This window comes from Gymnoscopelus microlampas, assembly GCF_963454915.1.
Source record: "Gymnoscopelus microlampas genome assembly, chromosome: 16".
NCBI lineage: Eukaryota > Metazoa > Chordata > Actinopteri > Myctophiformes > Myctophidae > Gymnoscopelus > Gymnoscopelus microlampas.
The window spans coordinates 44,654,430-44,679,308 of record NC_139953.1 but is presented as its reverse complement, the minus strand read 5'-3'; the positions used below and the strand labels follow the sequence as shown (position 1 = coordinate 44,679,308).

At 42.1% G+C, this 24,879-nt stretch overlaps 1 protein-coding gene across 1 annotated transcript in view; it reads left to right on the top strand.

Annotated features, from left to right (window-relative positions):
- Positions 1 to 2,283: 2,283 nt before the first annotated feature.
- Positions 2,284 to 24,879, top strand: part of LOC311063571 (arf-GAP with SH3 domain, ANK repeat and PH domain-containing protein 2-like) — a 48,845-nt gene continuing 26,249 nt past the window's right edge. The window contains exons 1-5 of the mRNA XM_084083065.1: positions 2,284 to 2,801; positions 12,633 to 12,705; positions 18,080 to 18,219; positions 20,131 to 20,205; positions 21,806 to 21,855. Of these exons, the coding sequence (XP_083939191.1) occupies positions 2,673 to 2,801; positions 12,633 to 12,705; positions 18,080 to 18,219; positions 20,131 to 20,205; positions 21,806 to 21,855 (467 nt within the window). The 5' untranslated portion in view covers positions 2,284 to 2,672. The remainder of the gene's footprint in view (positions 2,802 to 12,632; positions 12,706 to 18,079; positions 18,220 to 20,130; positions 20,206 to 21,805; positions 21,856 to 24,879) is intronic.

Below are 24,879 nucleotides of genomic sequence, written 5' to 3'. Positions count from 1 at the left end.
AGTGGTTCTCAGTCCGGGGACTGCCAGGGGTCCTTGAGACAGTTCCAGGGGGATCTCCAGCAGAATGTGTTGATATAGCATCAAATTCAGTTTAACTTTAGCCATTTTAAACCTGTATACATCGGCTATTGGAAAATAACCGACCGATTGCCCATTTATCAGCTTCAATTTTATAGTGTTCCAGTTCCAATTGTGTCTGCTCATTTCTTTGAGTCATCACTTCTAATTCCACTTTTTTATCCTGTTATCTTTATCTCCTGATAGGATGAAACTGATAGGATGAAACTGGCATCCTGACCTGAACATCTGCTACTGAACAAACACTCTAGTCTACAGCAATGATTACTATCACAATATAGAGCTATTTAACGCTTATTTTAAACCTAAAAAATATCACACCACCTGCCACAAAAAGTGAACACACAGATGGATCGATAGATAAATAGATACCTTTATTATCCCAAGGGGGAAATTCATTCGCCCAGAGGCGGCACAGCAGTTGAGGTTACAGAGTTACAGGTAAAGAGTAAGAAAAATAAAAAGTACTGTACAGCAATACTTAAGGCAAAAAGAAACAAACAAGAAGCATCAACAATGCAGCGCAACGGGTAAATGTAGGTAAAACCGAATAAAGTGTCCATTACAGTAAGTGCTTCATAAGTGTCGCAGGCGTATCTCCTCATAAAACAAATACTAATAATTATCAGTGCAATGTCAATAAGAAAATGTGTCTATTCGGTCAGTACAAAAGTCTGAGAAGTGAAAGTGCTCACAATGAAAAACAGCACAAAAACACACTCTAGGAATGTCATTAGAGGTCAGAGTCTTTGAAACATCTATTCCAGGTTAAATTAAGGTTGACCTGGTCAAGCTAAGCTGTGTCTCATTGTAGATCTTCAAAGCTACGGTACCGGCAGGAAGGACTTTCCAAGTCTCTCACACCTCCATTACCATTCTACATAATGAGTACTTTTACTCCTGAGGCCAAAACTTGTGTACCCTATTTTTTTTACTCTGCTATATTTTTAATACATACCTTTTACTTGTGACAGAGTGTTTGTTTCTACATTGCGGAATTGCTACATTTACTTAATTACTTGTTCCACCCAGTGGTGTAAGAAGTACTCACATTTGTTTTACTTAAGTCAAAGTATCAATACCCTACTGTAGAAATAGTCTGTTAGTACACGTTTGTTATTCAAAATTTACTTGAGCAAAAGTACAAAAGGTATCATTAAAATGTACTTAAAGTACCAAAAGTAAAAGTACTCATTACGCAGAAGGTCCCATTTCACAAGTTTCCATATGTATAACATGTACACAAATCTTTTGAAAATAGTAGATCTACAAGCTCACAACTGCTATTTTCAAATTGGCAAAGTATATATAGGGCTGGTTTTGTAATAATAATAATCAACATCTACAAAGTAACTAGTAACTAACGTTTTCAAATAATCATAGTGGAGTAGAAGTAAAATTATTGTATTCCAGTAAGGTAAAAAAATACCTTAGATCAGGGGTCTTCAACGTTTTCAGCCCAAGGACCCCTTAGCTGAGACAGAGATGAAGCATGGACCCCCATACATTGCATACAATTGTGTTGCAGAGACTTTTTCATAGATCTCAGAGATGGCTTCATTGACAATCATCATTAGTGTTGTGTAAATTCATATTTTCGGTTCATTTCAGACATTTAACCACTTGAACCTTCAATACTTGGTACTTGATTTTCTTCTTTTTCCCCTCTACACCACACCTCTTTGCCAAAAATAGCCGTTCTACAAGCACACAACGCCTCGCAGCACGAGGCGTTGTGTGCTTGTATATCTGCTATTTGTTTTGCTAATATTCATCAGAATAGAGATGCTGATTGATTGATTGATTGATTGATTGATGTACTTTATTTAGTAAGACATGAGAACAACAGTACATGGAAGTACAAATTCACAATACAAGGTCTACTAAACTGGAAGACTCATTAAAGCACTAAGCTTGTTTCAAATGAGTTCCCCTAACCCTGCTAGGGTTCAAGTGGTTAATTTAATGTAAAATAAAAAATCATATCACACAAAGATTTGGCGGACCCCCTGTAGTAACTCTGAGGACCCCCTGGGGGTCCCGGAGCCCCTGTTGAAGACCCCTTCCTTAGGTACAGTACTTGAGTAAGATGTTACTTTCCACCACTGCTTCTTATTGGTCAAACGAGCCGCCAGTCAAAGCCACAGGGCCCCGCCCCCCTCAGGTTGTAGCTCTCAGTCAGCAGCAGTGCAGAGTAGAGTAGACACTAGACAGGGCAGGTAGTTGTTGGGTTGGAGTTTGGACAGTATCACTGTCTGCTGTCTGTGGAACTTTATTCATTCCACCCACATTTGGACCAAACGTATGACGGGGATTGAAGATGGAAAGAAGTGTATGATCCGTTTATATTAAACAGCAACGCAATGGTCGCTTAGTAATCTCCACTATGAAGAGGAAGGAACTACAACACAGTGCTGGACATGGGATCGTTTAATTAATTTCTCAATAGACTTGGAGGAAGTATTAAGGTAGCCCATATATATATATATAGTAATATATATTTTGGGGCCTCACCCAAAAAGTGGCCGATTGAAGGGAATCACGGTAGTTTTTTTTTTACCTTTTTTTTCTGAGAACAATAATAAACCTTCACAATGCCGGCGGAATTGATCGGAGTGGCGGAGTTCGTGGCCGAAACCAGCGAGGATTATAAAGCCCCGACCACGTCCAGCTTCACCACCAGGATGTCCCACTGTAGGAGCACTGTGACCGGCCTGGAGGAGGTAAGACAGACCCACCCGGTCCCCCCCAAGACCCCCAGAACTCTTGAGAGCGTACAAATGGATTCGTACGCTCGCAGAGTGTACGAATCCATTTGTACGCTGTCAGTCTTGGATGCCAACCTCCCCAAATCCACTGGAAGCTCGTGTGTTAACACCCGTTCTCATCCATAAATGTACAAATTCAAAATATAAAGTGCTTAACCATAAAGCTATGGATGTTACCCGACCATACGGGTCCTTTGTTTTCCATATTATTCCATATTTTTTCCAAGTAAGAAGTGTTTTAATCTTGTCGGTGCCCGAATGCCAATGTATTTCCTCTTTGCCATCGAGTGCAATACCGGCGTTCACCTGTCGCAACAGCGCCACGGCACTCATTGAGGAATGCCGGGTGAAATCCAGGAACAGACGGGATTTAAAACGTTTATTTGTCGAATTATTCGGAATATTTCGGACAACAAGCGTCCCGTGGGGTCCGGTAACATCGCTGGCTTTGGGTTAAGCACCTTTTATATCTTTTTAATTCGTACATGTACGGACTACGGAGGTCTACGGGCATTAAACATGGACTTCCAGGGGATATTTGGTGGTCGCGTCCGAGACCCGCCGAGAGAGAGCGGCATAAATGCCAGTTTATCGATTAGAGAAATCGCTTCAATCTTGGTCCAATAAGGCTACAGACCACCAGACCAAGACCCAGACCTCCGTATTAGACCTCCTCACCTTTTGACACAAACCAATGCAGGGCAAACCGACCCGTTTGGATCGTTAGTGTCGAAAGGGGAAGAGGAGAGGGTTTGACTTCCTCATGTCATGTCATCATGGTGATATATAGTACAACTCTATGGTGAAATCACAACGTCCTCCATAGAGCTGGTTCCTGCTCTCAGCCTCACCCATTTAAACCGCGACATTACAAAGTCTAAACCAGTTGTGCTATAAACACGCCCCCTTCTGTGGCCAACGCGGAAGTGCCTTTTTCAAACAACCGCGGACTATTTCTTTTCGCCGATAAAGTATAGTTTTGGACCATGACGGAGGCGCGCCGACTCAGCAGACCTTGAGGCCGAGGAGACGCGCCCGAGCGCCTCCAGGCGCGAGTGCCCGCGTCGACCGGCCAATGGTCTGCTAGTCGACTCAGCGCCGTTCGAGTTATGTACCGATAGGGACAGAATAGTAAATAATGTTTTGGTGAGAGCGTTTGCCCCAACTGTCACTCAAAGTGGCTACTGGCCAATCACAGCGCGTCCTTGCACAAGCGTATTGGCCAATCATGCACAACTGGTTTAGACTATGGAGTCACGCATTTAAACCCTACAGCTACACTTCAGTCGTACGACTGTCTGGAGCTCAGCTCGCCGACTATTATTGTCTCCGCCAGGCCGAAAGGTGTGCGTGTGTGTGTGTGTGTGTGTGAGTGCAGCAAATCTCCGGCACCGTTGGGCCGCTCGCAGCGAAACTGTGCACACACACTCCCTGGATGCCAGAGCAGAACCTCTGACCCGAATCTTTCACATCGCCCTGCTATAGCGCCACCAGGAGGTTGATTATTGCAAAACACTTTTTTTTTTACATTACTCCTACAGATTTTGTCCAAACATCACACAGATTTCTCTATTGTCATTAAACAAAACAGGTCTTTCAGATTTTTCATATTCCATCCTGATTGGCTTCCAAAGTTTGCAGGAGTGCTCTGTTTTGAACACAATGCCTCAAATCATGAACACAGCGTGCGATTTTCTGTGAAATTTTACACACACTTTCCGACTAAGCAGAGGAAGAAATGCCACTTGAAATTTTTCAAATCAACCTCATGGTGGCGTTTTAACAGGCCGATTTGTATTTTTACCTATAACTACACCGATCTCTGTAAAACTTTGTATGCACACTCCCTAGAGGCCAAGGAAAAACCTTTGCCCTGCATTTTTCACATCTGCTTTTTATAGCGCCACCAGGAGGCCGACTTATGTAAAACACATTTCATGATATTACTCCTTCAGATTGTATCCACATTTCACGCAAATCGGTACACATGATCTCTATAGTCATGTGATTAAGACGGATCTGTTTGACTTTTCATGTTCCATCTTGATTGGCTAAGATTGACATCTAAAGTTTGCAGGAGTGACCCGTTTTGAACAAAATGCCGAAAATCATGAATTGCTTCGCACGCACATTCGCTACATTGACGAATAAAATTGACATTGGCTATTATAGCGCCACCAGGAGGCCGATTTTTGCAAAATCATTTAATTTTATATTACTCCTACAAATTTTGTCCAAACATCACACAAATCGGTACACATTATATCTATAGTCAAGTGATCAAGACGGATCCGTCCAATCTTTCATATTATTCCATCCTGATTGGCGAATTCCGAACATTGCTGGCCCACAATAACCTACCTGGCCTGGTGGACACCTGTGCTCCGTGGAGCACTTTCTAGTTGTTCATTGAATTTCATCATCAGCATGGTTACAACAAGTCTGTTGTCATTTTACAGATGATTACAATATGAAAAAAAAAACATTATGATGTTGTTGTAACACAATTCAAAAAGACCAAAGTTATTGATAAATGCATTATTATTATTATTTTGAATTATTATTAGTATTATTATTATCTATTACTTTCAATTCATTAATCTACTTTTGCAAGAATTTCAGAGAACAGGACTATGTCTTCTGCCATTCTCACTTGATATACTTGCTCTATTATTATTGATTGATTGATTAATTATTCATGTATTTATTTTATTTGGCAAACTGTATTAGACTGTGGTTGTACTCGTCAGCTTTCATACCACTAATAATACATTTACACATTTCAATCTAGTGATGTCAGTCAAAACACATGTAGCAGCAGTACATAGTACAATCCTCAGTCTTTATGACATGTTTATTAAATGTTTATTGCATGTTTATAACACTGAAAGTGTACAAAATGGGATTCCATTCGGTTACATTTGTACACTTTCAGTGTTACATCAACACTGAGTGGTTTGCAGTGTAAATAACAGTGTACAGTAGGTAACTCTGGACATTCCTGTTGTACAAGTCTGTCAACTCACTGTCAGTTTGTCTAAGAATATTAATATCAGTATAAATAACAATAAATACTCATATTAAATACTAACTAATGGTTAAAGATGAGTATCTCACCCCTCTGTTAAATCTTAATAATAATGCATTTTATTTGTTTTGCACTTTTTTATTTCCAAGGAATCTCAGAGTGCTACATAGTTAAAAGCATAAACATTATCATAGTTAAGACAAGCATTGCCTAAATGGTCTGTCTCTCCTACACCGTCTCTCTCTCAACTGTCCTACTGTCTGTCTCTCCTACACTGTGTCCCTCTCAGCTGTCCTACTGTCTGTCTCTCCTACACTGTCTCTCTCTCAACTGTCCTACTGTCTGTCTCTCCTACACTGTCTCTCTCTCAACTGTCCTACTGTCTGTCTCTCCTACACTGTGTCCCTCTCAGCAGTCCTACTGTCTGTCTCTCCTATACTGTCTCCCTCTCAGCAGTCCTACTGTCTGTCTCTTCTACACTGTCTCCCTCTCAGCAGTCCTACTGTGTCAGTAGAGAAATAGGAAAAAGCTACATATTAAAGTAGAGTAGAGTATTCTGAAGTGAGTCGTAGATATTTGTACGGGAAAAGCCTGATTTATACTTTTTTGTGCACCGCGTCGTATAAGGAAAATAGGCAGTATTTCGCAGACCTTTCAGGCCGTGACCCCCCAAAATAATCATGTTTGAACTGGGGACCCCCCCAAAATAATCATATTTGAACTTGGGACCCCTCAAAATAATCATATTTGATCTGGCGACCCCCCCAAAATAATCATATTTGAACTGGGGACCCCCCCTAAATAATCATATTTGAACTGGGGACCCCCCCAAAATAATCATATTTGTTGAACTGGGGACCCCCCAAAAGACTCATATTTGAACTGGGTAGACCCCTCTCCCTGAGAAGCACTTGGAATTGTAGGCATTATATTTAGTTTGACTCGGTTGCACAGATAAATATTGGGGGGGGGGGGGGTTGTGTAATTTTAGGGACAGAAAGTTGTCCTGATTCAGCTCTCTCAACAGAGTCTCTCTATTAGATGGCTGTTCTGCTGCCCCAGTGCATCATGGGAGCATGAGGCCCTGAGGCCAAGGCTGGGCTGAACCTGTCGGTTCATGTCCCAGCATGCTCTCTGTCTCTAACCTACATCCTAATGGCTCTCTCTTTCACTTCTCTCCCTCTCTCTCTCTCTCTCTCTCTCTCTCTCTCTCTCTGTCTCCCTCTGTCTCTCTCTCTGCCTGTGTGTGTGTGTGTGTGTGTGTGTGTGTGTGTGTGTGTGTGTGTGTGTGTGTGTGTGTGTGTCTCGCTCTCTCTCTCTCTCTCAATGTTCAATTCTGTGTGTCTGTTTGTCTGTCTGTCTCTCTCTCTCTCTCTCTCTCTCTCTCTCTCTCTCTCTCTCTCTTTTTCTCTCTCTCTCTCTCTCTCCCCCCTCTATCACACACACACACACACACACACACACACACACACACACACACACACACACACACACACACACACACACACACACACACACACACACACACACACACACACACACACACACGTTCTCTCCCCTGTTCTCTGTTTTAGTTACTTTGTTGCAGATTTGACAACAATAATGTGATTAATGTGGGATTAGCAAAAATAATCTAGTTATTGTTGTTGTTTGAACCACGTAAGTGAGATATCAACCACACAGGCAGCTGTGCAGTAACAACATGCGTATTTACTCCCTCAACCCTGCTTCACACTAATCCTGTAGGTCAATGTGTGTGTGTGTGTGTGTGTGTGTGTGTGTGTGTGTGTGTGTGTGTGTGTGTGTGTGTGTGTGTGTGTGTGTGTGTGTGTGTGTGTGTGTGTGTGTGTGTGTGTGTGTGTGTGTGTGTGTGTGTGTGTGTGTGTGTGTGTGTGTGTGGGGCAGAGTAATAAACACAAATGGGCTGGGTTAGCCCCGCCCACTCTCCCATACACCACTGTAATCCTCTGGAATTCACCCTGAGATTCGAGGCCCCACCACCTCTCTGTGTGTGTGTGTGTGTGTGTGTGTGTGTGTGTGTGTGTGTGTGTGTGTGTGTGTGTGTGTGTGTGTGTGTGTGTGTGTGTGTGTGTGTGTGTGTGTGTGTGTGTGTGTGGGGGGGTACTATACTTGTGAGGGCTAAATGTCCTCACTAGTATAGCAGATATTGTATAGTACAATTTGAGAAATCAACATTGTGAGGACTATTTTCCTGTTCCTCACAGGAGAAATGGTTGTTTTATGTGTGAAGTCACGGTTAGAATCAGAAAAAGGTTCAGGTTGGGTGCAGATTACACATTTAGGTAGGTTTAGGGCAGTGGTTTTCAACCAGTGGTCCGGGGACCACCAGTGGTCCTTGAGGGAGTTCCAGGGGGTCCCCAGCTAAATGATAGATAGGAACCAAATGGACCCTTATGGGTCTGTAACTCTGAGAGTGTACAAATGGAACCAAATGGACCCTAACGGGTCCATTGGTCCATTTGTACACTCTCAGAGTTAAATTAACATTGATTTTACAATATAAATTGGGGTCTCAGAGATAGAAATGCCATTAAATGGGGGTCTGTAGCCCTAATGCATGTCAAACTGGGGGGTCCTTGAAATTAAAATGCTTGAGAATCACTGCTAGAGCCGTAAACATCGTCTCTTATTGGGGGGTCCCTGGCATATCTTTTCTAATGGGGGTCCCTGGGCTAATGTGTGTCAATTTGGGGGTCCTTGACGCAAAAAAGGTTGAAAACCACTGGTTTAGGGGATAGAGTTAGGGCTGTCACCATTGCACATTTAAGTTGACCATTAAATGTCACACTAATAACTGCGATTAATGAATTACATTTTGCTGTTGAGCATTGGAACATATGAATACAAACATGATTTATGTACCGGTATCGTAATCAAAAATTGCACAGTGAAGATATGTCAAATAATTGAAATATACAAAGAATTGTTTAAAAAAAGGTGAAAATAGCGGAAATATTTGTGACACGTTGTAAGCTTGTAGAGCAGCTATTTCTGCATTTCTTTATGTATGAACGTTTTTCAACATGGAAATGATTAGAACGATTATGACAAAATCGTCTAATCGCAATTATTTGAGTTAATCCCAATTATCTCAGCTAATAGAGATAAGACGATTATGTCATAATTGTGACAGGCCTAGATAGGGTTCTAGAGTTATGCCTGATTTATACTTAGTTGTGTGGCACACCAAAAACCTCAGGGATATGATTACAAATAGCAAAGATGTGTGTGTGTGTGTGTGTGTGTGTGTGTGTGTGTGTGTGTGTGTGTGTGTGTGTGTGTGTGTGTGTGTGTGTGTGTGTGTGTGTGTGTGTGTGTGTGTGTGTGTGTGTGTGTGTGCGTGCGTGCGTGCGTGCGTGCGTGCGTGCGTGCGTGCGTGCGTGCGTGCGCATGTAACCCACAGTTCTCACTGGCCACGCACGTGAAGATTTGCCTGGGCGCGTATCCGCATAGAAATGCATTTGGTGAGAACGACTGTATAAAGCAGTGGCTCTCAAACTGTTTCATGCCAAGGACCCCTAAATGAATGTGTGTTTGGTCATCTGAATAGATGACGTGCTAAGGAACCTAAAACAAGATTTGTGGTGTTAAAAATGTCAAAAGAATTCAAACATTTTCAAAGAATGTCAAGATTTGTTCAAAATAGCTGATGCATATAGGGCCCTGGCGGTCCCCGGACCCCACTTTGAGAACCCCTACATTAGACCACGGACCACCATAACTCTGAGAGTGTACAAATGGAACCAAATGTACCCGTAAGGGTCCATTTGGTTCCATTTGTACACTCTCAGAGTTACAACCACATAAGGGTCCATTTGGTTCCATTTGTACACTCTCAGAGTTACAACCACATAAGGGTCCATTTGGTTCCATTTGTACACTCTCAGAGTTAGAACCACATAAGGGTCCATTTGGTTCCATTTGTACACTCTCAGAGTTACAACCACATAAGGGTCCATTTTGTTCCATTTGTACACTCTCAGAGTTAGTTACAACCACATAAGGGTCCATTTGGTTCCTAACTATCCATCATTTATCTGGGGACCACCTGGAACCCCCTCAAGGAACCCTGGGGGTCCCCGGAACTCACTTTGAGAACCATCGGTATAAAGCGGGTGTGCGGAACCCTTTTTTTTGGTGGGTTGACTGATGGGCTCTGTGCGTTACTATACTCGTGGTGGCCAAATGTCCTCACAATAATGCTTTTTAGCTCAAATAAAAAAGTGACACAGATGCTTCTTCAGGTCTTAAAGGACGACTTCACCACTTTTCAACATATCTTCATATAACAGGTCCTCACTAATGCTCATGATAAAATGGTACCATTTTTTTCTAATCAGTCTGTGTCTCAGAGGAGGGCTGTAGACAGTTCAGAAACCCGTCTACCAGTGACATCATCGATGGGGAATCCAAGCTAATAGAAACTGCAGGCTTTGTATCCCTGGAAAGTTGCAATGCAATAATAGATCCCATTGTTCTCGCCTTAATAAAAATCAGAATAAAAAAATTGTAATCTTTTTGGAAAAAAAAATCCTGCCTAACGATGATGTCACTGGTAGACGGTTTCTGGACTGTCCACAGCCCTCATATGAGACACAGAATTGTATCATTTTATCATGAGCATTAGTGAGGACCTATTATATGAAGATAGGTTGAAAAGTGGTGAAGTCGTCCTTTAATGGCTTAAGATGCATTCGCAACTTCTGTGGACCGTGTGCTTCATCACGATCGCAAGCTTGCACACAAGAAGGCGGAAGCAGTGTTGACGTTGTCGACTAAAACTATGACGAAAAATGTTCGTCGACTACCTTTTTTCACTGACGAAAACGAAATAAAAACTAAGGTATGATGACTAAAACTATGACTAAACATATTGACAATTTCGTCAACAAATAAAAACTAGACTATGATATTAGGGAGGGACTAGTGGAGCAGGGATATAAGTAGAACTAAGACAAGTAATGTTATGTTTGGTTGCACTCGGGTGTTGAGCTCTGAAAATAGCAGATCTACAAGCTCACAACTATTATGGAAAATATTATGTCCAGTCAGGGTGAAGTGTAGACCATTTATTAGGACGGTTTCAGCAGGGCAGCAGCATACACAGATCAGTATAGCCACTAGGCCTCCTGGCCTGACCAACAGCCCCTCGGGGCACAAGCCTCTTGAGCACCCACACAGTTCTTATAGTCCACATTGTACCAGAGATGCTATTCTAAATGGTCATATAAGATGGTAAACATAGGTACACAAATACAAATAGCAATGACCATGACTATAGTATCACAGTACAAATTATATGCTGACACAGAGCACATGTGAAAATAGACCTTTGTAAGCAATGTAAACGTATGTTTTCTCATGCCAATAAAGCCCTTTGAATTGAATTGAATTGAAAGGATCCCTGCTGTGTGGTTACAATTCTAAGGCCCAAATGAAGATAGATACATAAATGATTTAGAACAGGTTGGCGTTCTAAAATATCCATTACACAACGTGTCGCGCGCTGCGATGCGTTGTGAGCTTGTACTGTAGATCGGCTATTTTCAGCGTGCAACCAAGTGTAAAATCAGCCATTACGACGCCATCAAGACCTGCCAAGATACATTTTAGTCAACTTAATCAAATGTGGATTCAGTCGACTAAAATCTATGATGTTTAGTCAACTAAAACTAGACTAACAGTAAAACATTTCAGATGACTGAAATATGACTAAAACTAAATGGAATTGTATTCAAAAGACTGTGACTAAAACTACATTAAAAAATTGCTGTCAAAATCAACACTGGGCGGAAGGTGCTGCTCACTGATGGAGTATACTGAGCAGCTACCAGGAAGAGAGGCGGTGTAACTACCACCCGGTGGTGGATAAAGACCGGGCAGTCTTCTAGCGGTGTGTGTGTCCGCTAGCTGCGGAACAACAATGGGTGGACTTTTGGGCCCATGGGAGCAGCTATACGGAGAGCGGAAGTGAACTGTTGTTTTCCAGCCTGGGACATGCTGCCCGCGGACTGGTTGTTGGAGGGGGTTTTCGACAACTCGGGATGCCCAGAAGCGAGGCAGGAGGGCTGGCTGAGTGTCGTGCTGTCTGTCCCTGCTGTGATTGTCAGCCGCCATGTATGGCGGAGACACTGCTGCTTGTGCCCATTGAGGGCTCAGTGACATGACATGCATGTTGTTAGGGCTCTGTCACGATTACTATGTTTCACACAAATATTTGAGATATTTACTCAAGTATATAGCTGCTACCATGTCAGTCTTTGCACTGATAACGGCTTGAGACAATCTCTTAATGTGTACAGTATGTGGACATGCATGTGCATGTTTGTATCTGTGTACAGTGTCAGTGCATGAATGAATGATCGATCGTAAGAATACAATATGATTCAGCTCTCTCTCTCTCTCTCTCTCTCTCTCTCTCTCTCTCTCTCTCTCTCTCTCTCTCTCTCTCTCTCTCTCTCTCTCTCTCTCTCTCTCTCTCTCTGTCTCTCTCTCTCTCTCTCTCTCTCTCTCTCTCTCTCTCTCTCTCTCTCTCTCTCTCTCTCTCTGTCTCTCTCTCTCTCTCTCTCTCTCTCTCTCTCTGTCTCTGTCTCTCTGACTCTCTGACTCTCTGTCTCTCTCTCTCTCTCTCTCTCTCTCTCTCTCTCTGTCTCTCTGTCTCTCTCTCTCTCTCTCTCTGTCTCACTGTCTCTCTCTCTCTCTCTCTCTCTCTCTCTCTCTCTCTCTCTCTCTCTCAGGGTCTGGATCAGGAAAGAGGAGTTCTGCACAAGATGAAGAAGTCTGTCAAATCCATCCACACATCAGGACTGGGTGAGTTGCACGCCCACAGTTGCCAGATATCCTGCACAACATTTCCGAAATAACAGGGATGCTGCTCATAACCAAGCTCGATAACCATAACTATAACGATAAGTATGTGAGCGTCCGTCCATGAAGGATAACGATATGTAAACGATGGCACCAAACACATCAATGTGTTCATACACGGACAAATGTGTCCGTGGCAAAGACTTGGCCTGGTCCGTGGCAATGTTTTTCATTTTGTTTTTACACACCATTATAATGTTCTTATTTCTATCATAAGACCCAGTTACTGAATGCCAGTCTCCAGGTTTTCTTCAGAATATGTATGACACTGATGTACTATGACAGTATGTATGGCACATTAGGAGTCCAACAGGACAGTTGTTATCAAACAATTTTATTTTCAAGGACCCCCATAACTCTGAGAGTGTACAAATGGACCCTATAACCATTTGTACACTCTCATAGTTACAGACCTGTAATGGTCATTGAGGGCTAACTCTGTTTTTGTCTTCTCATTTTGTATGTGTGAGAGAGAGAGAGAGAGAGAGAGAGAGAGAGAGGGAGAGAGGGAGAGAGAGAGAGAGAGAGAGAGAGAGGGGTATCTCCGCCTCCATTTTGCAAGGGGATGATATGGATAATCTGACTATGATTATTAATTACAAGCTGAAGCAGGCCAGATAGTTGTACCCTACCTGAGTTAATGACAGCTACAGTAGCCTACCAGCTAGCGTTAGCTGTTCATAATCATCTCCTCATCTCTGTTATAATAAGTAAGCCTTGCCGCGCCATGTGATGTTTCCTCAGCATGAGGCGGCTTGATGTAAAAGTACGCCTTCGGTGCACCAGACATGACACATAAAGCATGTATTTATATGACCCGGGCCGCTGGCGTAGCTACGATGTAGCTAGGCCTGTCACAGTTATTACATAATCGTGTAATCGCAATTATTTGAGATAATCGCAATGGTTTTTGCATAATCGTCGTAATCGTTTGCAATTTTGAAAAATGTTCACACATTTTCAAATATTAAAACAAAGCAGAAATAGCAGATCTACAAGCTTACAACGCGTCACGAATAGCAACTATTTCTGCTATTTTTGTACGTATACGATATTACGATTATTAAATATGTCAATAATTTCTTTGTATATTTAAGTTATTTGTCATATCTGCCCCATGTGCAATTTTTTTATTACAAAGCTAAAAGGCCAAACATAAATTCTATTTGTATTCATATGTTCCAATGTGCAATGGCCAAACACACTATTAAACCGTTAATCACAATTATTTGAGTGACAATTAATCGTCAACTTCAATTTGTAATAAAGGCTCTATGCACAGCAGCCATATTGTGAAGAAATTCACAGGTGTTACCAATGATACTAATGAAGGCTCTGTTCCATTCTGCTCAAACAGAGTCAGGGTGCTGATAGTGTGCATGTTGGCTCACTGGAAACACTCACTCGCTACACCAGTGGGTCTTAAATTGGGGTTCAGGGACCCTCATGGTTCCTTGAGGGGGTTCCAAATGGCCCCTTACAGGTGTGTAACTCTGAGAGAAATGGAACCAAATGGACCCGTAAGGGTCCATTTGTACACTCAGAGTTATGGGGGTCGTGGAAATTAAAACATCTGATAACCACTGTGCTACACTAAATGGAACAGAGCCTTCATTAGTATCATTGGTAACACCTGTGAAGGAAGTGATACTATGGCTGCTGTGTCGCGGGTTCGAGTCCCGATCCCGATGGCCTTTCCTGCGTGTCACTCCCCATTTCTCTCTCTCCCCGTTTCCTGTCAGCCTACTGTACTATCCATAAAAAAGGCATAAAAAGCCCAAAAATAATTAATAATTAATTAAAAAAAGTATTTATAATAATATTTATAATAATAATAATAATAATAATAATAATGTGATTCATGTAGTAATGTGCAGCTGGATGAGTGAGAAGGGTGTGTGTGTGTTCACACACACACACACACACACACACACACACACACACACACACACACACACACACACACACACACACACACACACACACTCACACTCATTCACACTCATTCACACTCACACTCACACACACACACAGACGGAGCATTCCTCTCATTCGTAGGCATGTCCCAGCATGCCTTGGGGCACTGCAGAGACACAGTAGTTGATGTTATAGTGTGAGTCAGTAAGTACTCAGCAGTGGTGGAAAGTAACTAAGTGTAACTAAGTACAAGTACTCAGAGAAGCACATATTGTCTTTCTTACTCCACTACAATTATTTGAAAACTTTAGTTACTAGTTACTTTTCCGATTTGTATTATTAATGCAAAACCCATATTCTGTACTTCAGCTATTGAGCTATTGAGCTTGTAGATCTGCTATTTTTGAAACAATGTCACACTTTTTTAAAACATCTTTGGAACGGAACAGTTAAGTGGCACCTTTGTACATTTCCTCCAGTCAAAATGTGAATACAGGACATTTACTTGTAACAGTAATGTTGTGAGTATTTCTACTCTGTGGTATTGATACCTTTACTTAAGTAAACCTCCACTGACCAAATATCAGAGTACACATAGTGTACTTTTTTCCCCTTTTACTTGAATAGCATGTCAGTGGCAGCAGCCAGGCAGCAGATGTATTGTTGCTGCTGTCAGCATCATGTGTCATTTTAAATGTCACATGACAGAGGGACACAGCACTGAGGGAGAAGTGAAACTGACACACACACGCACACGCACACGCACACGCACACATTGTCCTGTGCTGCTGTCACACCCATTGGCCTGGTTAACCCATTCAGATCCGGAAACGCATCCGTGTCATTTTGAGATTTCTTTGGCTAATTCAAAAATAGCAGATCTACAAGCTCATAGTGTGGCAACGAGTGCCGTGTGCCTACGAGTGGGTCCACTCGGGTATTAGTGGAACTACGAGACCCGAGACAAACTGTAACGGTTCCATGAATGACCGGGGGGGGGGGTGGGGGTATCAAAAGCAGAGGCATCCCTACCGGAGTGTTCTCTCCATCATGCCTCTACTGCAGTGGTTTTCAACCAGTAGTCCGGGGACCACCAGTGGTCCTTGGAGGGGTACCAGGGGGTCCCCAGCTAAATGATGGATAGTTAGGAACCAAATGGACCCTTATGGGTCTGTAACTCTTGAGAGTGTACAAATGGAACCAAATGGACCCGTTAGGGTCCATTTGGTTCCATTTGTACACTCTCAGAGTTAAATTAACATTGATTTTACAATATAAATTGGGGTCCCAGAGATAGAAATGCCATTAAATGTGGGTCCGTAGCCTAATGCATGTCAAACTGGGGGTCCTTGAAATTAAAATGGTTGAGAATCACTGCTAGAGCCGTAAAATATCTTGGCCCCTGGCATATCTTTTCAAATGGGGGTCCGCGGGCTAATAAGTGTCAATTTGGGGGTCCTTGACATGAAAACGTTTGAGAACCACTGCTGTACTGTGTCTGTTAGCTTTCCTACTGTCTGTCAAATGATGTAAAAAGAACATGCAAATGAAGTGGATTAGTGGACAGTTTATCTCCTGCTCTGTCTAAAGCATGGTTGGTAGAAGGAGCATTTATGAGGTATAATGTTTGTAGATATGAAATATCTACAGACATAAACCCTGTTTATGACCTTTAAATGACCACACCTTAGTTCTTAGTCCATGGGTCTTCATGGGTGGTTTACTCTAACCACTTGAACCCTAGAATCCCTATTCTGAGGAGAACTTTAGCCGAAAATAGTGCAGTTGTGAGCTTGTAGATCGGCTATTTTCGGCAAATAGGTTTGGTGTAGAGGGAAAAAAAGAGCAGACCAAGAACAGAGCCAACCGTTATGTTTATTGAGGGTTAAAGGTTTGAAAATATGCATTATCGTAAAACCAACATATTAACCCATTAAGACCAGGAACGCATCTGTTTTTAGATTTGAGCTAAAAAAGCATTATTTTACAATTTGGCTATTCAAAAATAGCAGATATACAAGCTCAGCACAGAGTGCCACGCTACGAGCCTGTAGATCTGCTATTTTAGAAATGTTTCGAAAATGTGTGCAAATCTGTACATTTTAAAGCGAACATTTTTACTCAAATCTTCAAATCAAATCTTCAATCAAACTCAAATATCTGTAGATCTGCTATTTTCAAACATTTTAGTACTTTTACTTTTGGTACTTTAAGTACATTTTGATACCAATAATTTTGTACTTTTACTGAAATAAATTTGGAATTCCAGACTTTACTTGTAACAGAGTATTTCTACATTGCAGTATTGCTACTTTTACTTAAGTAAAACATTTGAGTACTTTTTCCACCACTGGCTGCATGCTTGCCTCTCGTCTCAATGACCGTTCTGTTACTGGCCAGTGGCTACATGTTACGTGTTACTGGCCAGTGGCTACGTGTTACGTGTTACTGGCTAGTGGCTACGTGTTACGTGTTACTGGCCAGTGGCTACGTGCACTTGCTCTCGATCAACTAGGTGCCAGACAAGCTAATAATAACACAACACATCGTTGATCTGTGTATGCTAGCTGTGGCTGTGAAAGAAGTAGATGTCCGCGTTGGCTCGAGCTGCTAGAATCAAGTGCTGCTATGTGATAGACTGACTGACCAGGGATCAGATTACTGCAGGCAATATATGGGGGAACAAAGTTGTTCCCCCAGTTAAAGTGAGAGCTGAGAGTACACGCACCAAGCTCATCAAACTATACCTCCGTGGAATCAAAGTGCGCCGTGGCATCATGTGATCATGGATCCCATTCCTTATTAATCGAGGTGAAAACGTGCACTTTAATGTCATTGTCAATGTCTCTTATTGTAGGCTGCTTCAGCATGGAGTATAGCTGACATCTCGCCGACTGTGTTAGAACAGCATTCTAGGTTTTGTCGGGTCCATAAACTAATGGGTACTGTCCGGGTGCGCCTTTCTTTTTTCTTTTACTTATGTCGGCTCCACTCGGACCTCTGAACCAATTTCAGGGGTGCATGAGGGTTTGGGTCCGTCATTTTGAACCTGTGAAGAGCTCTATGTGCAGTGATCACCCCTCTCTATCTATATATCTGTCTATATATGAATGAATGCATTAAATAAATAACAATAATTGTGGATCGGTCCAACAGTTTGTAAGATTAGCTCCAGTAAAGAGTAAGGCAGGCAGACAGGCAGACACTTTATGTGTAACCTCCTGTACACACCTGCAGTACTGCTTTTTTCATGCTATGTGCATATACAGTATCTTAGATTTTTATTTTGATCGGTTTCCTTCCTATGTTTTGTTTAAGTTCCTGAAAACTATGAATGATGGAGCTTGTGCCTGTGACGTGACAATACAGTTGACTGTGCTGGTCGTGTGTGTGTCTGCAGCTCACGTGGAACACGAGGAGCAGTTCGTCTCGTCCATGGATAAGTTCGGAGAGGTCTGTAAGGACGCCCCCGAGGTCGGCACGGCCTTCCTCAAGTTCGCCGTCTTCACCAAAGAACTGGCGGCGCTCTTCAAAAACCTGGTGAGAATAATAATAACAATAATAACTAGAAAAAGTGCTCCTCGGAGCACAAGTCTCCGCCAGCAGACTTGTGTTGGGAATGTTGGGAATGTTCTAATTCTTATGTTCTAATTAGAACATGTTACTGTGTCATAGTAACATGACACAAGTGTCCTATCCGTGTCCTATCCGTCTGTTTTATCCAAACCTTAGTTGGATAAAACTGGTATCCCCACCTGGAGTTACTGTATAACTGTCCTATCCGTCCTGTCTGTATAAGTGTCCTGTCTGTATAAGTGTCCTATCCGTCCTGTCTGTATAAGTGTCCTATTCGTCCTGTCTATGTAAGTGTCCTATCCGTCCTGTCTGTGTAAGTGTCCTATCCAATTGTTACAGTATCCGCCATTTCTCAGCCATTTCGTGATTATTCCTGTCTTACCTCACTTTGAAAGAGGCAAAGACTCTTTCAAAGTTACACATGTATTTATAGCCCGTTATATGTCACTAGCCAATCAGATCACACTATTTCACCGTATTGTCAAGTGTCACGTGAGGCTCGACCAATGTTTGCTTGGCTGACGGAAGGTGAAAACAAACTCTCCTGGCGGAGACAATAATACATACGATTCATATAGCGCTTTTCTAGATACTCAAAGTGGCTTTACAGAGCAGATATAAAAACAACTTTATTAGAAAGAACTTGTTAAAAAGGTTATGACTATGAAAGAAAGGTAAACCAAACAGAAGGGAGGGGGGGGGGGTGGGGTTTTATTTAGGGAAAGCGAGTCTGAAAAGGTGGGTTTTGAGTGTGGGTTTAAACATGTTGAGGGTGGGGGCAGCTCTGATGTGAGCTGAGAGTGAGTTCCACAGTGAGGGGGCAGCCGCCGAGAAGGCAAATGCAACCAAATGGACCCGTACGGGTCCATTTGGTTGCATTTGTACACTCTCAGAGTTACAGACCTGTAAGGGTTCATTGAGGGAAACCCCTCAATGAACCTGCTTTAGATGGACTTTGATGATGTGTGATTAAAATTTGGATAGATTAAACCTCAAGTCATGATTTTAGCCTTTTTGTTGTTCGCAAACTTCGAAATCCACTCGTAGCCAATCGGAATGGAATCTGAAAAATGTGACTGGTGCATCTTGATTACACGATTTCAGAGATAATGTGTACTGATTTGCGTGAGGTTTGGACAAAATCTGTGGGAGTAGACTGTGTCTAGTCAGGGTAAATGGGCGTTGCCTTTATCGGGAGTTGTGCTATGATCCAAGGAAATAGTTGTTTTACATACGACATACAGTTGAAGAGGTATAGGCCAAAACATGAAGCACCACCATGAGGCCGATTTGAAATATTTAGGGGCAGAGGTTCTTGCAGAGATTCTTCTGGAGTGTGCTTGCAAAGTTTCATGCTGATCGGTCCAACAGTGCCAGAGATTAGCTGTTTTACACACAGACTCACGGACCTGAAAACATAATCCCCGCCCCCCAGCTGTTCTGGCCATAATAAAATAATCAACTTGTCATCTGCGGGCCACATTTGCCTCAGAATAGGGAGGGCGGGTGGTCTCAAAGTGGGGTCCGGGGGTCCTTGAGGGGGTTCCAGGGGGTCCCCAGCAAAATGAGGAACAGTTTAAACACTATTTTATACTTTGACCTTTTGAAAATAGCCGATCTATACATATTCATTTCTTTGTCAAGATTTGGATGCATTTTGAAAATTCTTAACAGCACAATTCTCCCTTTATGGGCATCCCTGGCATACCATCTTTCCATGTGGGGGTCTACGTCCAAATAGATTTCAATTAGGGGGTGTCCTTGACATGAAAATGTATAATAACCACTTGTGCTACAGTAGGGTCCATGTGGTGAGATGACACCTCCTGGTGGACGTGTGTGGTAACGTTGTGTGTTGTGTTGTGTGTTGAACAGCTCCAGAACATGAACAACATCATCACGTTTCCTCTGGACAGCCTGCTGAAGGGAGACCTGAAGGGAGTGAAGGGGGTTTGTGTTCACATCTGTATTGTGTATTGTTTATTTTGGATCCCCATTAGCTACTACCTCAGCAGCAGCTAAGGTTGTAGGTCTGTGTCGACCCCCTTCCTAGGGGTCCGTCCACACAGAAATACATTCCATTACATAACATGAAAACATTTTACATGACAGCATAAGAAAACAGTGAAAAACAACCACGTGTTAAAAAAAAATCACACCCAGTGTGAAGAGAGTGGTGCCTTTGAAAGTGTAACTGGTTGCATCCGCAACAATCAGCAACAATATGTTGTCACGTGACACGTGACAACATATTGTCACGTGTCACGTGAAGCTTGACCAATCAGCCGTGCTCAAACATACGGACGGACATACGGACGGACACACGGACAAATTCAAATGTAGGAGTGGTTGGCACCACTCAAAAATAATCAATCTTGAATTTTATGGTCTAGTAAATTACAACGTAAATATAACATCTTAATGATACCTCAACAACCATAGTTTCAGTTTTACACATACTATACATATATACTCTATAGATATACTCAGTCTACACAGACCAATAAACACTAAACTTTGTGCAGTACTGTATGTGTTAGCCGTAATCAGATTCCATGAGATTTGATTTGATTTGATTTATTTTTAACCCATTAAGACCGGGGACGCATCTGCGTCTCATTTTAAGATTTCTTTGGGCTATTCAAAAATAGCAGATCTACAAGCTCATAGCAGCTTGTAGATCTGCTATTTTTGAAAAATCTTGAAAAAATATTTTCCAGATTTTTTTTCCAGAAACTGTTGAGATTTAGATTTTTTTTAAGAATCGCCTCAGGTCTTAATGGGTTAAAATCTGATGTACTTTGTTGCCTGTATGAGTGCTGATGAGTGCCTGCATGACGTCATGACGTCGTTACTTTTTCCCCGTAAATGAACGCCGTGCTTGATCATCATCCTACAGCGTCACACAAACGATGGGTTCAAATTAAATTATTTGTCACATCACATCTTCATTTTTATTGTATGTCATTTTTCCCCCATACATTTATGTTCAAGAGTGTTCGTGCAAAAAGTAACAGTGTCATAAGATCTGCTATTTTTGAAAACATTTGAAAGTGAAAGTGGTTAAAGCTGCACTCTGTAACTTTCCTCTTCCACCCCGGATTTGAACCTGGTTTCCTGCGCAAGTAGTGTATTTTTTTTTATACCATTGAGCTAATAGAGCTCTGCCTGCTTGCTCAGGGGATACATTGAATCTTGCCCGTCAGGGTGAAATTCGTGTCAGATCCTGTGTCTAGGTGAGACATGACCTTTGACACCATCTAAATGTCTCAATAGAACAGCAGGGAGACGTAATACAACCACACCAATTATATAAGTTATATTGGATTAACATACTCTACCATACAGATTGGACAAAATTACATTTTATTCATTGAAAAAAGTTACAAGCCTTCTAGGACCCCCCAATCTGAAAAATGTTTTGTGCCAGGGACCCGCAGAAGATAAGATTTATCTTAAAATTCAACATTATTCAATTATTCGTTTTTCAAAACACTTTCAAGATTTTTCAAAACTAAAAAAAAATGTACGTGTGTTTTTTGTCTGACAGGACCTGAAGAAGGCCTTTGATAAATCCTGGAAGGACTACGAGACTAAACTGTAAGACACTTTTATGGTTGATTCAAATCTTTCAACTCGCATGTGTGTTTTAAAGTTGCTTTCATTCAATCCGGGAACGCATATTGTGCCATTTTTTTATTTTTATTTAGCCATTATTTTATACTTTGGGCTATTCAAAAATAGCAGATATACTGTACAAGCTTGTAGCACGGCACCCAGTGCCACGCTACGAGCTTGTAGATCTGCTATATCTTGTAGATATATATCTTTTTTTCCCTCTTCCTCTTTTTGGGCGGTGCAACCGCCCCTATGTGAGGTTTGGACATCGATATTCGCTGCACTGTGATTGGCCACCATTGTACCCCCCTACACCCCTAACCCCTACACATTCAATGCAAATCACTGGCCACCATTGTACCCGCATAACCCTGCACCGTGATTGGCCACCATTGTACACCCCTAACCCCTACACATTCAATGCTAGCTGTAATATGATTGGCTGACTTTATTGGCTGACTCTATTCAGGACTGTGATTGGCTAGTGAAACACATGACACATGTGCATAGCCCTATAAATAGGACCATGCACTTAATTTTTTTTTTAAAGTGAATCACCCATTGTGGACCAACCATTGTTCATTTATTGTTTATTGTTAATAAATAGCACCACACACTTCAGAAATATTACTTTTCTATAAGTGAACTTCCATCACTGTGATGACCACTGTGACCACACCCATGGATTAAAGTTCTCAGTCGCCAAGACTGATTTCAGTCATTTGGATTCCATGGAAGCCAGCATGTCTCCTATGGGAGCATGTTGCGCAGCAAAAATAGCCGATCTACAAGCTCTCAATGCGTCTGCGACGCATTGAGAGCTTGTAGAAAGGCTATTTTCGGTTATTTTAAGATTAGAGCATTTGAAGTGGTCAAACTAGCAATATATGTTCAGATTCATCTTCCATAATATCTTAATCGTCTCGGATATTTCATATAAAAGCAACGGTTAAAGCCTGAATCTGTGAATTTGTGTTTTTGAACCCGTTGGCAGTATGTAGAACAGCAGGACCAACATTACTAAAGCATCCTAATTTTACATATTGTGTTTAGGAATCGGCGCTAGTGTGTGTGTGTGTGTGTGTGTGGGGGGGGGGGGATCCTTTCACACTGTTTCACAAATCGCACATTAGGTTTTCAGTCGTGAGTTAAAATGTTGCTTTAATCCATGCACACCGCCCACTTCACACTGGGTGTGATTTTTTTCTTTTTTTAAGTTGAAGGTCTAGTAATCATTACTATGGAGCAGCAGCAGAAGCGGTTCCCAGCCTTTTCTGGAGCAGGGCCCACTTGACAATCTTGAAAGCGTTCGTGACCCAGCCGAACGCAGCTGAATGACCGCAGCGTTAAGTGACATACATGCTAGACGTCGGGGTTGAGGAACGGTCGTACGTTCTTTATTCCTCCCACTAAATAGTCTGATTATGTTTTCTTATGTTGAATCCAGGCCAATAGGTCTATATACCTATTCATCCACTAGATGGCAGTTGCGAGATTATGCAGCTCCCCCACAATGCAACGTATCTCTGTTTTAATTATTTTTTAAGGCACTTAATTGTTTAGCACCTTCCTACAGTACCTTTCGGATTGCCTGCCCAAATATGTTCCAATTGGCCTCCTTGAGGTGCCAAAAGTGATTTATAAAAAACGTGGCGAAGCAGCGTTCTGCTTTTATGGGCCAACGGCTTGGAAGAACAAGCTCCCATTACATATAAGACAGGCAACGACCATAGATAGCAAGCAAGCTCAAGACCCACTTTTTTCCTCTCGGTTTTAGTGTTTCCCTGTAGATGTAAAGTAGTTAGTATATCTTTCAATAGCTCGAGTCTGTGTGGTTGCTTATTGAAGTGTGTACCTAAATAGGTGACAGGTAGTCTGAGTGGTTCTGGTGATGTTTTGTTCTTGCTATTTTCTTGTATTGTTTTAATTTTGATCTTGCCTCCTTTTGATCATGTTTTTGAACATTGTTCTTTTTAATCTTGTTTGATATTGTGTTATTTACATTTTTGTGATCTCTTTTTTGTATGTATAGGACTTTGGGCTGCATTTGATGTCATGAAAGGTGCTATACAAAGTAACAGTGTAATTTTTACTGACCTTTGAAAAATCATGGAATATTATCCGTGATCGCCGTCCTCACGGAGATCGCCTCATTACACGCACAGGGATAAAAATGTATCCGGTCGCGGTAATCCATTGCATAGCTGTGGCGGCACGGAAGGATTTAAGATCTTAAGAGGGAGAGTATTATCACCATGACTAATGTATGGAAAGAGTGTGTCGGTGAAAGTGTGTGTGAAGGTGTGTAGTAGTCTGTTAGTATTAGGATCAGAGAAGGACAGCTCTCCTCTGTTCCAGTCCAGTTCGACTCTGATTATCCAGGGTTTCCGCCTCATTGAGCGAACGGTGATTGACTGTAGTGCGGAGTTTGCTAAGTATTTACCATCATATAACTGTATACACCAGAATTGACCCGCTATCTTTCCCTTCCTCTGGAAAGACTTTTCTTGCACACCTATGTCCCAGTGTGTATTGTCTCCAACCTCAACATCCCAGCGATGAATCCCTGAGTTAAAGCCCAAGGAACCCAGGACTATGAGCCACTGGTTAAACCTCTCTGGGTTGCGAGGAAGCTGCTGTTCTTCCCCAGGTCTCACACTGGTCAGATCATCAGACAGGGTGTATTTTGGATGGGTAGTGTTGGGGTCCAGAATCACAGGAGTGTAGGAGACAATGTCCCTCATCTTGTCCCAGACTCTGAAGGTCAGGTTGCCCAGGTGTTTGGCCTCATCTATCAGAGCTCCCGAGACCAACTTTGGGTCTTGCAGTGTGAACTGGACTCTTTCCACTGTGTTCTTGTGGCTCTGCGTGATGCGTTCAGCTCTGATGGCTCCGATTGTGTTCGAAAGGATTGATATCTCTCCGTTCAGACCCTCAATCTTCTCCTTCATAACCTGACTCTTCTTTGACTCTTCCAGCCAGGTTACAGGGTGGACGTTTCCTTTT